Raw genomic sequence first — 15,112 nt, 5'->3', positions numbered from 1 at the left:
GCTTCAGGCTCCGAGCTGTCTGCGGACAGCCTGACACAAGGCTCGAACTCACGAGCTGTGAGATCATGACCTGAGCCGAAGTTGGACACTCAACCGACTGAGCCACCCAGGCGCCCCTGAAGTGGAAGTTTGGAAGAAACATAAAATCCACTGGGTAATTTAATCTTCCATTTAAGAGGTCACCTTATGCCTTGCCATTATTAAATATTAAGTAAGATATCAAGTACAATCAACACTTGTACACTTTATCAATTCCCAATTTCAAGCTATATAAGAAGAGTGAACAACTGTAATATTCACCACGCTCTAAAAAGATGGTTTGGCCTTTCTGCACAATTTATGCATAAATCTAACCAAGTATTTCCACCTATTTTGGAATTAAACACCAGAATGTCAATTTTTCTGAGGGAAAAATAACACAAGAAATATTAGTTTCAGGTGTATGACATAATGATACGAAATGTATATATTGCAAAATGATCACCACAGTAAGTCTAGTTAATAGCCATCCCATACAGTTACAAATTTTTCTTTTCTTGTGAGAACTGTTACAATCCATTTTCTTAGAGATTTTCAAATATACAATACAGTATTATTAACTATAGTCACCCTGCTGTACATTACATCCCCAGGACTTGTTTATTTTGTAACTGGAAGTTTATACCTTTTGACCACTTAATTTATTTGGTTGCTTACTTCTGTTTTCAGTAATAAGTTCAGGTGTTCATCTACAGAAAGGAAAACCTGCACAAATCTTAGGCAGATGATTAAATAAACAAAGGTGAAAATGTAGAATTAGAGTCAGTTTGAGAATGCTGACTTCCCAGCAAACAAACGATTTATTTATTATTTAGCAGGTTTTTTTTTTTGTTTTTTGTTTTTTTTTTTTAATTTTTAAAGAGCAAGCGAGTAAGCAGGGGACAGGGACAGAGAGAGAGGGAGAGAATCCCAAGCAGGCTCCACACTCAGCATGGAACCTGACGTGGAGCTCAATCCCACGACCCTACTAGGATCATTACCTGAGCCAAAATCAAGAGTTGGGTGCTCAACCAACTGTGCTACCCAGGCACCCCACCAACAATTTGGCTTATTTTACTTTAAAAGTATTCATAAAATTCTCTTCCTTCTTTTTGTGACTTAATTTTTAAGCCTCTCAGAAGAAATCATCTAGTAACATTTTCCCAGTAGCATAATCAAGTAGATGGCTAATAAGAAACAATTACTCATAATTTCCTTTTCTATAGTTACTTAATATAGAAATTATCAATTACCTAAATTCTCAAATAACATCCACAGCAATATTTTAAAAATTTTACCAAAACCTCAGAGTTAAATGTTGTACTTATACTATTACCTCCTTTACCATACATCTAAGATAAAGTAATCTTTGTTATTTCAATCAACTTTCCTTTCTGGAACATTAACAGGTTAAAAAAAAAAAAAAGAAAACTGTTAAAACAATATATGAAATGGTCTTTTGGAAAAAAGGACTGCTTTGAAAGTAAGGAGGACTTTTTTTTTTTTTTTTAAATCATCATTTTGTTTTGTTTTGAATTTTAGCCCAGAAAGCAAATAATAGTTTGGACCTCTTTCCAATTTGTACAACAGAGATACCACTACTTGTTTTCCTCTACGATGTGTAAGAATGTTAACAAGAAAATGAAATATACTGAGCTCTGGGTTCTCAGAAAAAAATAGTCACCGAAAGGGAAGAATAATTCTCAATAAATAGTCATGCATGACTTTACATCAAGGCTTCAATCCTCTGAGGCGACCAGATCCACATTTGAGAATTAGTTTGACGAAGAACATTTTATAAGTTTGAAAGATTTCTTCTTGGTTGACTTTTCCCTAAGTAGCAAATTATTACAATAAAGCTGTAACAACTGATGGTCTCTTGACTCAAGGAAGATATATTTTATCAGAATATGAAGATATCCTTTTGGTAGCCCCCAAAAAAGGAAAGTATTAACAAATAGAGACCCAGACAATGTCACAGTGAAAAGAAGAAATCTGAAATGACAACTACACCATTCGTCTCATTTCTCAAAACCAAGAATTGTTCCCCATGTTTCTTTAATTGAATTAACCGAGCTATGAATCTTAAAAGACTCACAACATTCTGTCAAAGCAGAATTTGGACAAAACCACTTGAAGGCACTCTGTTTAAGGCAGAATTGTTGCATCCATGTTAAGACTGAACAGGAATAAATCATTTTAAGTTTTACCACTAAAACCCTAATGTTCACTGTCATTAATATGTGAAGATTTCTGTGCTGTTCCCAACACTTAACAAGTAGGAGAAACATTTTAAGAAAAATATCAGTAAATCGAATCCTCTCCTAGGGGGCTTAATGTACTTTTCCAGCAGATTCTGCAAAAGGAAGAAACTGCGGGCCACAAGCCTGGATCACAACAGCAGGATAAGAATAAAAATCATTTCCAACTCAGTCACTTACTCAGCATGCCTTACCCATTTCCTTACCTCAACTTCCTTCTAAAACTTATCTTTTAGCCCCTTTCAACAATTTCTTCTTTCCAAAATCCATCTCCAAGTTCTGCTCATTTTCCAAACCCATTCAGCAAAAATAAAAGTCTGAGGACCAAGTCAAACAAATCTCAGGAAGTCTTAATGTATCTTGCCACATCCACATGGTTTTTGCTCTATTTTCACAAAATAGAATCATACTATAAAATTCTTATTTTTCAGTGGATTTTTTCACTCACTTTAAAATTTACTGTCATTTTATCTTCACAAAAGTCCAATGAAGTAGAGGTATGATCTTTTTATAAACAACTGAACTCAGAAGAAACTTGTCCAAAATCATAAAGCTTGTAAGAGGCCGAGTCAAGATTCAAACTCAGATTTGTAAGATTATATAAAGCTCATATACATTACTACCTCTTCTGTCCAGTTGTCAAATTACAAATAACTTCAATCAACTTGTGTAACAAAAAGGTCCTTTTTGAACTGGTCATACTTTAAAATTCATTATCTGATGATGCCAGAAGTTCTAAGGCTATAAAGATCATTCAATACCAGTGTCACCTTACAGTAAGATGAAACTCAACAGGGAAAGGATTAGGTCAAAATCAACAGTCTTGCCTTTGCATTATATAATTAGTTCACTCCTTGCAAGCTTCTACTTCCATAATAAATTAATCAACAGGAAAAATATACATTAGCCAAACCATATAAAAACCGAATTAGCAAATTAAGCTATTCAGACACTCCAAGTCAAATGAAAAGTAATTAGCTATGCACACCACCTGGTAATACCATAAAAGTATTTTCACCTATCAAAGCAATGATGTATAGGCATTTCAACTGACACTCAGACTTTGGAAATATTTCCATTTGAAAATGGTTTGCTTGGCAAAAGATAACTGGAAGAGTTTGGGGAATTTTATTCTCAGTATCTCTAAAAGAAGCTGGTAGGACAAGTGTTCCCTGAAACAGTTGTCAGTATAAAGCAGTGATTTTCTGGGGAGTTTTCTTTCCGATACCTCCGGGATTGAGGAAAGGTTAGGTTTAGCACAGGGTACAACTCTGGACCGGGGAATAACCTGGATATTAAGCTGTGTCTCTAGGGGCTACTTTAGGTCAAGATAAATCTCAGTGAATCTTCTCTGAAAAAGTCTGGAACAGAAAAGGATAAAGTACAGGCCCTGGCAGGTAAAAATATTCTCCCTGACACACTTATTCCCCAATAAGTGTAAACATAAATGTACATTTGCAAGAAATTATAAGCAAATAAATACAGTTCTAGTCTTCTCGTACCCTCATCCCAGGTCTTTAGTGGCTGTCAAATTATGAAGTCCAAATCTGCTTTGCTCAAATTCTTTTTCTATCCTTCAATTCCCTATAGCCTTCAGCTCAGGTTGAGGTTTCAAATTCTGCTTGCTCTCTGCCACACTCAAAACTGTACTTCAATTTCCTTAGGTCTTTGATGGACAAAATTAAGAGACATTATTTTCTGAAACTTAAAAAAACATCTACTAAATCTGAGTTTAACTTTCTTCTAAAATCACTGTAAAGGCAGAAACTGAAGGATTCACTGGACTAGTTAGCTAATTAATGAATTTTTACATAAGTGATATTTATGTTAATCAAAAAATCAAGCTGCTGAGTTTCTGTAAATATTACACTCATTGAAATAAAAACCTCACCAAACATTACTTATTGTAGGACTGTCCATTTAAAGTTTACCAAAGCGTTGTGAAAAATGTAATCCACAAATCAAGCAAGCATTATGTATCATAAGAGACTCCTTCAACAGGTACCCAATTTAAAAATACTTTTTGAAAAGCTGAATTGCCTCCACGGCAATTAGTATATTATACAAAATAAAGAAAACCAGTAAATACCTGAACTGAAGTGGCTGTTTCCTGTAAATGGCCACCAGCAACTGCTCCTTTGGAAGTTGCTAAAGGGACACTGTGCATTTTGGGGGTTCCTGGAGTATCAATCTTTTCATCTGTCCTATGTGACTGCCAGGCTTCCTTTCGATGGTGAGATTCAGCAGCCTGCTGGTCTCCAAAAGTAGCCCAAGAGCAACTATCTTTCTGTCCATCCTCAAAGGCATTCCAATCTACAACTTGGCTAGGCCCAGCTGAACTGAAGTCCGCAAAATCATCAGAGTCTTGAAAAGCACTGCGGTCCTCTCGAATATTTGGCACAGAATCAAAATCTCCAAATTCACCTTCTTGCTCAATTTCCAGTTTTGAAACAGGATCAGTGCCTGTCCCAGAAGACTTTCCCACCAACTTACATTCCTCTGATAAACTATCAGAAGTCTGTTTTAGGTCGGACTCAGTAAATAGAATTTCATCTTGGCAAGAAACAGCATTTGTATCCCCAAATTCTCCAAAGTCATCACCTGGTTCACTAAAATGTGGAAAGTGCTCTGAGGACTCTTCGAAAGTGATATCGCTCATTGAATCTTGGGTACCAGTAACAAAAGGTGGAGTCGTGCCACTGGCTGTGCCGAAGTCACCAAAATCATCCTCGTTAGTATCATTGCAAGTCACAAAGTCATTACTACTGTCACCATTTTTTACACTTAAAGAATCATCCAGAACGTTTTCTTCTGTAGGATCAATGCTGGGGCTTTGGGAGTCAGTAAACTTTTTACTTTCTTCTTTGGGAGAACCAACTTCATCATCAGCATCAGAAGTTTTAACAGAATCCATGCATAGGTCAGCACACTTAGAAGTAAACAAATCAAGTTTTTCCTCAGTTTTACATTCTCTCATACTGGCTTCTGAATTATCAGCTGAGTCTGCCAAACTCCAAGGCTCTGATTGAAGTGATTTTAAAAATTCATCCTGTTGCAATGTTGGAAGGCCTTGTTTTTCAGTACTGAAACCTCTGGTACTCATTATGCTTATTTCTGAAACACAAACCTGATCCTCTCCATCAATGTCTCCTTTATCGTCAAAGCTTCTACCCAAAGACAGTGCTTTTACAGAACTCAGTTCACTGACTCTATTAATTTTATTATTTTCCTGAATGGTTAATGCTTCTCTATCATTTAAAACTGCACATCCTATATCTTCTAGTTGTATCCTTTCCTTTTTGGAAAATGTGGCAAAATCTGCAAATTCCTCAGCAGGACTAGGTGCACAGTCTAAGTTATAGTCAGTACTATGAGTGCTAAGAGGCTTTCGTCCTTTTGAATCGGCTTCGGTGTCCAGATCATCTGTTCCCTGAGGATTTACAGTTTCCAATACTGCAAACCCGTTTGTTAGAATCTCCAGACAAGGAGGCTTTTCACCATTGCAGCTCTCTAACTGCTTGTTTTGATGAACAACATTCGTATCAGTTCTAAAATCTCCTGGAGAGAAACTTTCAGGTGTTCCAACATCCTGTCTCTGCTTCACTATAGTATTTAAATCTCCTGGACTTTCTATGCCATCAATGGAAGTATCTAAAGTTTTAGATGAAATTATTTCTTTGCTGGTGGTAGAAAGTAAAACGTCAGACTGTCCTTTCACAGGAGAAGAAAGTTCAGCAGTGATGTCTTTATCATTACCATTCTTAATGGATTTAAAGCTAGTAAGGCTATCTACATTTTCTGAGAAATCATGAATTGGCATAAAATGGTTTGAAGGTACAAACTCTTCCTTGGGACGAGTATAATCTGGTGTATCAAAGTCAACAAATCCTACACCAGAAGGGCTAACTTCTGAAAACCCACCAAATTCCCCAAATTCATCATCATCATCATCCTCGGCTCCATTGTCTAGTGGTGGTGGGGATGAAGAGTACATTCGAATGATGTCTGGCTCCATTGTTCAATTGCTTTCAAATAATTAATTTACACCTGAAAAAACAAAACAACAGGTTTGTTGTTTTTTGTTTTTTTCTTGGAGGGGACAGATTATGTATACAACGTCTTTCAAAACTCTCTCAAAGCTATTTCAAACCCGTGAAAATTTACAGTGCTTGGTTTTGGACCTTTTAAATTCTTTTTCTCTTAGGTAAGATGACTTTACACAGCTATAATGGCAAAAAAAATTTTCTCTTTTCTAGTGTAGGTTTCTAAGAACATTGGTGTTACACTACTGAATTTGGGGATTCCAGGAAATTTTGAATGAACACAAAAGTATATCTACAAAATTCTCTCTTGGAGCACTTGCTTATTCTCTTAAGCTTGCTTTCTAGTCCACTGGAGATTCAGGGCCTGCCTTATGGATTTGTGAGTTCTTTATAAATAAGACATGAAAATTTTCTTTAATAATTGCTATTCAATTCAACGTTTATTTCCGACCCAAGTTAAATTTTAACAGACTATTTTTAGAGCAATTTTAGGTTCATTGAGATGGTAAGTGAATTCCTAGATCTTCCCCACCCCCATTCATCCACAGCCTTTTATTACAGACATCCTCCAACAGAGTAGTATATTTGTTACAACTGATGAACCTACATTGACATACATCGTTATTACCCAAAGTCCATAATTTATATTAAGGTTTGCTCTGTGTTGTACATTCTATGTGTTAGGACAAATGCATTAATTACAGTATCACAGAGTAATTTCAATGCTCTAAAAACCCTCAGTTCCATTATACATCCCTCTCTCCCCTGTGCCTGGCAACCACTGATCTTTTTACTGTCTCCACAGTTTTGCCTTTTTTGGGATGTCACAGAGTTGGAATCATACAGTACGTAGACATACATATGTCACACAATATGTAGCCTGTACATACTGTATGATTAGCTTCTTTCATTTAATAACATGCATCTAAGCTTCCTCCAGGTCTTTTCATGGTTGATGGCTCATTTCTTTTCAGCACTGAATAATATTCCATTGCCTGGATGTACCGCATTTTAGTTTAGTTTTATAACTTTTCACTACTGAAGTCATTTAAGTTGCAAAAACAGTACAGAGCTCTCATGTATACTCCAACCAGTTTCCCACACTGATAATGCGGTAAATAACTCTAGTACCTGTTCAAACCAAAAAACTGACATCAGTACACTATTAACTCAGTTACACACTTTATTTAGATTTGACCATTTTTCTGTGTGTAATTCTATGAAATTTTATCACATATGCAGATTAGATTCAAGTAACCAACACTACAACTAGGATAAGAACTGTTGCAAAAATAGTTCAGTAATATTCATCAACATAAAGAAACTCCCTTGAGGTGCCTGGGTAGCTCAGTCAGCTAACCATCTGACTCTTGATTTTAGCTCAGGTCCTGATCTCGAGGTTTGTGGGTTTAAGCCCCATATGGGGCTCAGAGCTGACAGTGCAGAGCCTGCTTGGGATTCCCCCCACCCCCCATCTCTCTGCCCCTCTCCTCCATGCTCTAATTCTCAAAATAAACTAAAAAAAAAAAAAACACCAAAAACCTCATTCATGTTACCTCTCAATACACCCTCCCCTAAACCCTAATTCCTGTCAGCCACTGATCTGTTCCCCATAATTTTGCTACTTCATAAGTACTTATTATGTAAATGGAATTACACAATATGTAATTCTTTGGAGGTGTTTCCCCCCCCCCACTCAGCTTAATGCCCTTGAAATCCATCCATGTTGTTGCATGTCAAGAATTCATTCTTTTTTATTGCCAAGTGGTATTCCATTATATAGCTGCACCACAGATTGTTTGCCAGTTCATTCAATTTAGGACCTGTTGGTTGTTTCTTGTATTTTACAATTACAAATAAAGCTGCTATGAATATTTGTGTACAGATTGTTGTCTGACCACAAGTTTTTATTTCTCTAATATGAATTCCCAGGAGTGCAAATGCTTGGTCACATTAAGTTTACTTTACAAGAAACTGTAAAACTGTTTTCCAAAGTTAATTTTTATGGGACCAAATCAATTCAACTGTTCACTAGTAATTTTCATTAATTTGCTTTCATATAAGCTTGAGATTTAATTTTTTCTAATTTTACACGGTTTTCTTTGCATTTAGTTTTTAATACATCTAGAATTTTGGTATACGATCTAAAGCAAAGGTCTAATTTTTTTTTCTAAATAGCCAAGCAATTATCCTAATGCCATTTATTGAATAATCTTTCCCATATCTATTAGTTTATGATATCTTCTTCACCTAACTTCTCTTTTAAATATTTATTTATTTAATCTCTACACCCAACATGGGGCTCAAACTCATGGATTCGAGATCAAGAGTCACATGCTTTTTGGACTGAACCAGCCAGGTGCCCCTCTCTATATTTAACTCTTAAATGGAATCTATGTCTGAGTTACCCTGTTCCTCTCTACTAAATCGTCAAAAATGCCGTAAGACAGATTTACATTAAAAGCAAAGGGAAAATTAACAACAAAAGTCCTAGAACAAAACCAGCCTATAAATTGATACTTCCAGTGAACTAAACTGAAGCCCAATGAATTGGTATTTTCTGCCACTCACGGTTGCCAAGTTAGATATGTGAATACTTTACCACAAAACTTGGTAAGCTCAAAAAACAAAACAACCACTTCCTTCTAATTCTCAGAATAAAGTTTCATAAAGTCTTCCAACTTTAGGGAGAAGGTACCATACAAACCACTTAATTTAATTAGATATGAGGAAAATGAGGCCTACTGATGAGCAACTTTCTCAAAGGTCATACAGCTGGTTAGCAGAGAATGGTTTCAGAATTTTGAAAATGATCTTTGAGGTCAATGGTCACTGAGAGTTATTTGAAAGAAACTGAGCAAATCATAAAAGTAAAAGACTCCATTGTAACAGATCTATTTTAAACCGTCTTCCTTACAAAATCAGCATCATAAAGAAGGGAATGATGGCTTTACTTCCTGAGATACCTTTTTTGCTCTTTAAATGAGAAAAGGAAAAAAAAACAGTAAAAGATACAAATAAACCCTTAATTTTCTCCTTTGTCTAGAGTCCCGATATCCCATTTCAATGCCTAAGTATACAGGGTTATTTGACATCTAACAGTTTCTCTGTGATTATGAAGTTCCTATTATTCAAAAATGCTCTGTTAATGAGTGTGTGGAGAAAAGGACATTTGCACACACATACTGCAGGTGGGTGTGTAAATTGTTAGAAGGCTTATAGAAGGCAATATGGCTATACCACACAAATTTTCTTTTCCTTAAAAATAGAAATGCTCCAAAAGGGATTATTTAAGCAAATTATGCTTTGTCCTTCCAATAACATACTATGTAGCCATTCGTATCATGATTTTTTTTTTTTTTTTTTTTAATTTAAAAGCATTCACTTGGGGCACCTGGGTGGCTCAGTCGGTTAAGCGACCGACTTCGGCTCAGGTCATGATCTCGCGGTCCGTGAGTTCAAGCCCTGCGTCTGTGCTCACCGCTCAGAGCCTGGAGCCTGTTTCAGATTGTGTCTCCCTCTCTCTCTGACCCTTCCCCGTTCATGCTCTGTCTCTGTCTCAAAAATAAACGTTAAAAAAAATTAAAAAATAAAAATAAAAGCATTCACAATGGTGGCAGCATGTCAAAAGGACACCAAAGGCAGCCTGAAGTGATTCTTACTGGTAAAATCAGCGATAAGCATCAAAATAAAGACAGTAATGGATTATAATCCACTGAATAACCAACTATCAGTCCTCAAATATAAACATGTTAAGACACTGCAGTTTCAAAATAGCTCCCCACAACATACTCAATTATAAAAGAAAGCAGTGTAACTTTACAGCGGTGAAAGCTGACACTTCATCAAATGATCAAAGTGAACATCATTAGCAACGGGAATATCAAAATCCCACATCACCTGACAAGACACAACAAGAACACAGGATCACTTCTGGAATATTCCTGCCCAGAATATACAACCTGAATCGATTCATGAGGTAACGTCAGACAAATTCAAACTGAGAGTCTGCAAAACAGCTGGTCTGTAATCTTCAAAAGCATCACTATCATGAAAATTAAGGAAAAACTTAAGAACTGTTCCAAATTGAAGACAACTAAAGAGACAAGTAAATTTAACACCTGATTTTTAACTAGCTTCCCTTTCTATACAGGTCATTATTGGGACCACTGTGAAACTTGAATAGTGTCCAAGGACTAGACAGCAGAAATGTATTGGTGCTCATTTCTTGGTTTTGAGAGTGGTATTGTGCTTATGTAAGAGAATGTCTTTGGTTGTAGGAAATGCACACTAAAATACTTGGGAGAGATGGTACATCAGGTTGGCAACAGTCCCAAATTATTCCAGATAAAGACTTATTTGTACTGCACTTCCAACTTTTTATAGGATTGTGATCACCAATCACCTCAAGATGAAAATGAAAAAAGTTAAAAGAATTCAAGATCTATGTTTGCATTTAAATGTGTACACTGTATAATAAACGTGTTACATAGCATTTAAAAAATTGTGACAATACATAAAATTTACTATTAAATTTTTTAAATGGACTATTTTAACAATTTTTAAGTGTATATTTCAGTGACATTAAGTACATTCACATTGTTGTGCAACCATCACCACCACTCATCTTTACAACTGTATCTTCCAAAATATTAAAGTGTTTCCTGTACTCATTAAACAACAGCTCCCCATTCTCCCTCCTCCCAGCTCCTGCGACCACCATTCTATTTTGTCTCCACGAATTTGGTCAGTCTAGGTATCTCATGTAAGTGAAATTCCACACTATTTGTCCTTTTGTGACTGGCTTATTGCACTTAGCATCAAGTCCTCAAGGTACCTGTTGTAGGGCCAGTGTCAGAAGTTCATCCTTTTAAAGGCTGAATATCATTCCACTGTATGCATCTACTATCATCTGTTGGTAGACACTTGGGTTGCTTCCACCTTCTGGCCACTGTGAATAATGCCGCTATGAACACAGCTGTACATCTTATTTTAATTTTTAATTTTGAAATAGACTAACAAAGTTGCAAACACAGTAGACACTTGCACACTCTTCACCTAGCCCCCCCAATGGTGAATCTTACATAGCTCCAGTAGAGGAGAAAACTGAAAACTGACCCTGTTGATCCATTACTATTAATTAGACTACGGACGTTATTCAGTCTTGACCATTAAAAAAGAAACCAAAAACTTGCATCCACTTGTGTTCGTGTGTAATTCTGTTCAATTTTATCCCATGTATAGATCTGTGTAACTACCACAACTATCAAGACACAGAACTACTCCCTCTCCCCCCCACCCCCATCCCTGGTAACCACTGATCTGCTTTCTGTCTCCATGGTTTTGTCATTTCAAAAGTGTTACGTAAATGAAATTATACACTACATAACCTTTTGAAGTTGACTTTTTCCCACTAAGTATAATGCCCGTAAGGTCTGTCCTGGTTACTGTGTGTATCAATAGGTCAATCAGTTTTTGCTAGGTAGTATTCTATGGTACAGATATACCACTTTGTTCAACCACTCAACAACTGAATGCGATGAGTTATTTCCTATATTTTATTGTAAATAGTAGACCCAATACATTAGTAATATATGTAACAGCATCTTTAAGTAGTATACATAATAAAGATGCTGGGGCGCCTGGGTGGCGCAGTCGGTTAAGCGTCCGACATCAGCCAGGTCACGATCTCGCGGTCCGTGAGTTCGAGCCCCGCGTCGGGCTCTGGGCTGATGGCTCAGAGCCTGGAGCCTGCTTCGGATTCTGTGTCTCCCTCTCTCTCTGCCCCTCCCCCGTTCATGCTCTGTCTCTGTCTCAAAAATAAATAAAACGTTAAAAAAAAAAAAAAAGATGCTAACAACTTTTATGTACAGGTTTTGTTGTGAATAGAAGTTCTTATTTTCTGGGATAAATGCCCAAGAGTGTGATTACTGGGTTCTACGGTAAGTGCATGTTTAGTTTTGAAAAAGGTTGCCAAACTCTTTTTCAGAGTGCTGTACCACTTCACCTTCCCACAGTATTTTTTTTCTTTTTTAAAGAACCACCTGTGATGTTTCTTATTAGAATCTGTTCACAGTTAACCTACTGCTCTTCCTAAAACTTTTCATTGTTTGAAAAATGAAACATTTGATTGGTTTAGGCCCATTTCAAACTCAGGTGTTAAGGAAATACCAAGATCTGAATAAGAGTTTGTAACCAAACAAACCAACATAGAAAATAGTTTTTCTTCCTGTCATAAAAGTACTCTCTCCTACATGCAACAGGCTGTCAGTCTCCCACACTATGAATATTTCCATATTTCTCAAAACCGTGTCACCTACTGATGGGAAGAACTTGGGCTGCATATTCCCCTTCAGTAGGTCTTGGTTCTGGCCCACCTCATCCTTCAAAAATCTAAGAGAATGCCACTCTCAAGTTTCAATCAAGAACGCCAACCAGCCAGTGTGGAGGAGGAGTGAAATTTTCCAAAAAAAATTCTTCCGTGTCCAGGCCAACTCAGTAAAATTTGTTAGATGAAGTATTATTTGTTGTTAATTGAAGTATTATTTGTATGATGAATTAGCATATGAAGTTCGACTTAGATAATTAAAAGTGTGTCTACTCAGAGTGCACGCGCCCACGCATGCAAGCAGAAGGAGGGGCAGAGAGAATCTCAAGCAGGCTCCATGCTATCAGCACAGAGTCTGATGCAGGGACTCTATCCCACAACCATGAGAGCATGACCTGAGATGAAATCAAGAGTCGGACACTTAACCGCCTGAGCCACCCAGGCGCCCCCCCCCCCTTTTCTTTTACACAGAAAATATGGATTTTAGCTATTCCTAACAGGAAAAAGAAAAAGAGATAGATGAGCTACTTTAATACTGTGCCTGGCACATAGCAACCTTAATAAATGTTTCTTCATCCTTCATAATAGACAACTTACTCCTTACTCCACACAAGGATTTCAAAACACTTGTCTAATTTCTTTATAATCCGAACAAGCATATTCACACGTGTGTGTATGTGTAGAAGGATGTGTTCAACTCCCCATTTTTATGCCTGCTTATTTCAAGACCTCTTACAGTGAAATAAACAAGTAATGGGGGTATCTAGGAAAGATTCAAGCCATAGTATATACAAAAAGTAGACATGGAGCTTTCACGTCTGGGTACATGGGGGATCCTAAAGTTAGAGCACGAGGCAGAGAATTTGGGCAGACCTCCTGCACTTTGTAGAGATCTATGGGAAATCACATCCTTATACAGAGACTAGGAGACAACATAAGTGAAAAATAGTAAACATAAATGCAAGCCAAAAAAAAGACCTTCAGGGCTACACACCACGAAAATCAAAGGATCTCAGCTTTGGGAATTCTAATATAAAAGGTCCAATGAGAGGAGTCAGGGGAACAATCCAGAAGTTTAGCAGCGATCGGCAGTGGAATACTGAGTCCTGAGCCAGATTAGCAGCCAGGGTGGCAAGGTGTACAATAGGTGAGAGTGATTCAATATTAATCTCTCATAAGAAAAGAAGCTGCACCTGCTCAAGGAGTTCTAGCCTCATATCTGAAATGGTCATGGAAAAGAAGAGATGGGGAGTCTGTAAGTGGAAAGCTGTGGGGCCAAGTGGAAAGGTGGGCCTGGGAAGGCAGAGGACTCAAAGGATGAATAGGGCTAACTATCACCTAAGATTAAAAAAAATTTTTTTTAATGTTTATTTACTTTTGAGACAGAGAGAGACAGAGCATGAACGGCGGAGGGTCAGAGAGAGGGAGACACAGAATCTGAAACCGGCTCCAGGCTCTGAGCTGTCAGCACAGAGCCCGACACGGGACCTGAACTCACGGACAGCGAGATCATGACCTGAGCCGAAGTCAGCTGCTTAACCGACTGAGCCACCCAGGCGCCCCTAAGATTATCAGGCAATTAAAAAAGTTTCCCAAGAGGAACAAAGTTGGAGGACTTCAACCACCAGATACCAAGACTCAGTTTAAAGCTACATCATCATGTAGTAATAAAGACAGCACTGCAGTGTGGTGGGGAAAGGACAGCCTTGTTTTACAAGTGGTGCTTAGATCAAGTGAATATCCACACAAGGGGAATCAATCTTTGATTCTACCTAATATCTCACACAAAAATCAGCTCCAGACAGGTTGTAGACCTAAATGTGAAAGGTAAAAAACAATCAACCTTCTAAGAAGGTAACTTAAGAGATTATTTTCATGACCTTAGGGAAGGCAAGGTGTTTTAAATAAGACATAGAAAGCAGTAATCATAAAAGAGAAAATGATACACTGGACTTCATGAAGGTTTAAAACCTATGTCCACCTAAAGAACAGCATTAAGAGAGTGGAAAGGCAAGCCATTGCCCAGAAGATATTTGTGGTTACATGTAACTGTCAAAGAACTCATACCCAAAATATATAAGGAATTCCTACAAATCAATGTGAGACAACCCAACAGAAAAATGGCCAAAATATATGAATAGGTAAATCACAAAAGAGGATATCCAAATGGCCAATAAGCATGTGAAAAGTCATCAGAGAAATGCACATTAAAACCATGGTATCAACACTAATATACACCCACTAGAACAGCTAAAATTAAAACAAAATAACATTAACCACAGCTACTGATGGCAACAGCATGAAACAAGTGGTATTCTCATACTTCAATGGCTGGAATGTAAGTTGGTATACCCATTTGGAGAACTGTGTGGCAGTATTTACTAAAACCGTACCTGGTACGTACACCACAAAGGTGAGGACATACATGCACTGAAAGACATGTACAAGACTGCTCAGGACAA

General features: G+C 37.2%; 1 protein-coding gene across 4 annotated transcripts in view; it reads right to left on the bottom strand.

Annotated features, from left to right (window-relative positions):
• The window catches only part of AFTPH (aftiphilin), a 66,942-nt gene that overhangs the window by 34,071 nt on the left and 17,759 nt on the right, over nucleotides 1-15,112 (bottom strand). For all 4 annotated transcript variants that reach the window (XM_047852269.1, XM_047852267.1, XM_047852266.1 and 1 more), the window contains one exon: nucleotides 4,369-6,326. In XM_047852269.1, coding sequence (XP_047708225.1) covers nucleotides 4,369-6,294 — 1,926 coding nt within the window. In that variant the 5' untranslated portion in view covers nucleotides 6,295-6,326. The remainder of the gene's footprint in view (nucleotides 1-4,368; nucleotides 6,327-15,112) is intronic.

This window comes from Prionailurus viverrinus, chromosome A3 (assembly GCF_022837055.1).
Source record: "Prionailurus viverrinus isolate Anna chromosome A3, UM_Priviv_1.0, whole genome shotgun sequence".
NCBI lineage: Eukaryota > Metazoa > Chordata > Mammalia > Carnivora > Felidae > Prionailurus > Prionailurus viverrinus.
Note: the sequence above shows the minus strand (reverse complement) of the source record. Positions and strands in the feature narration are given on the sequence as shown.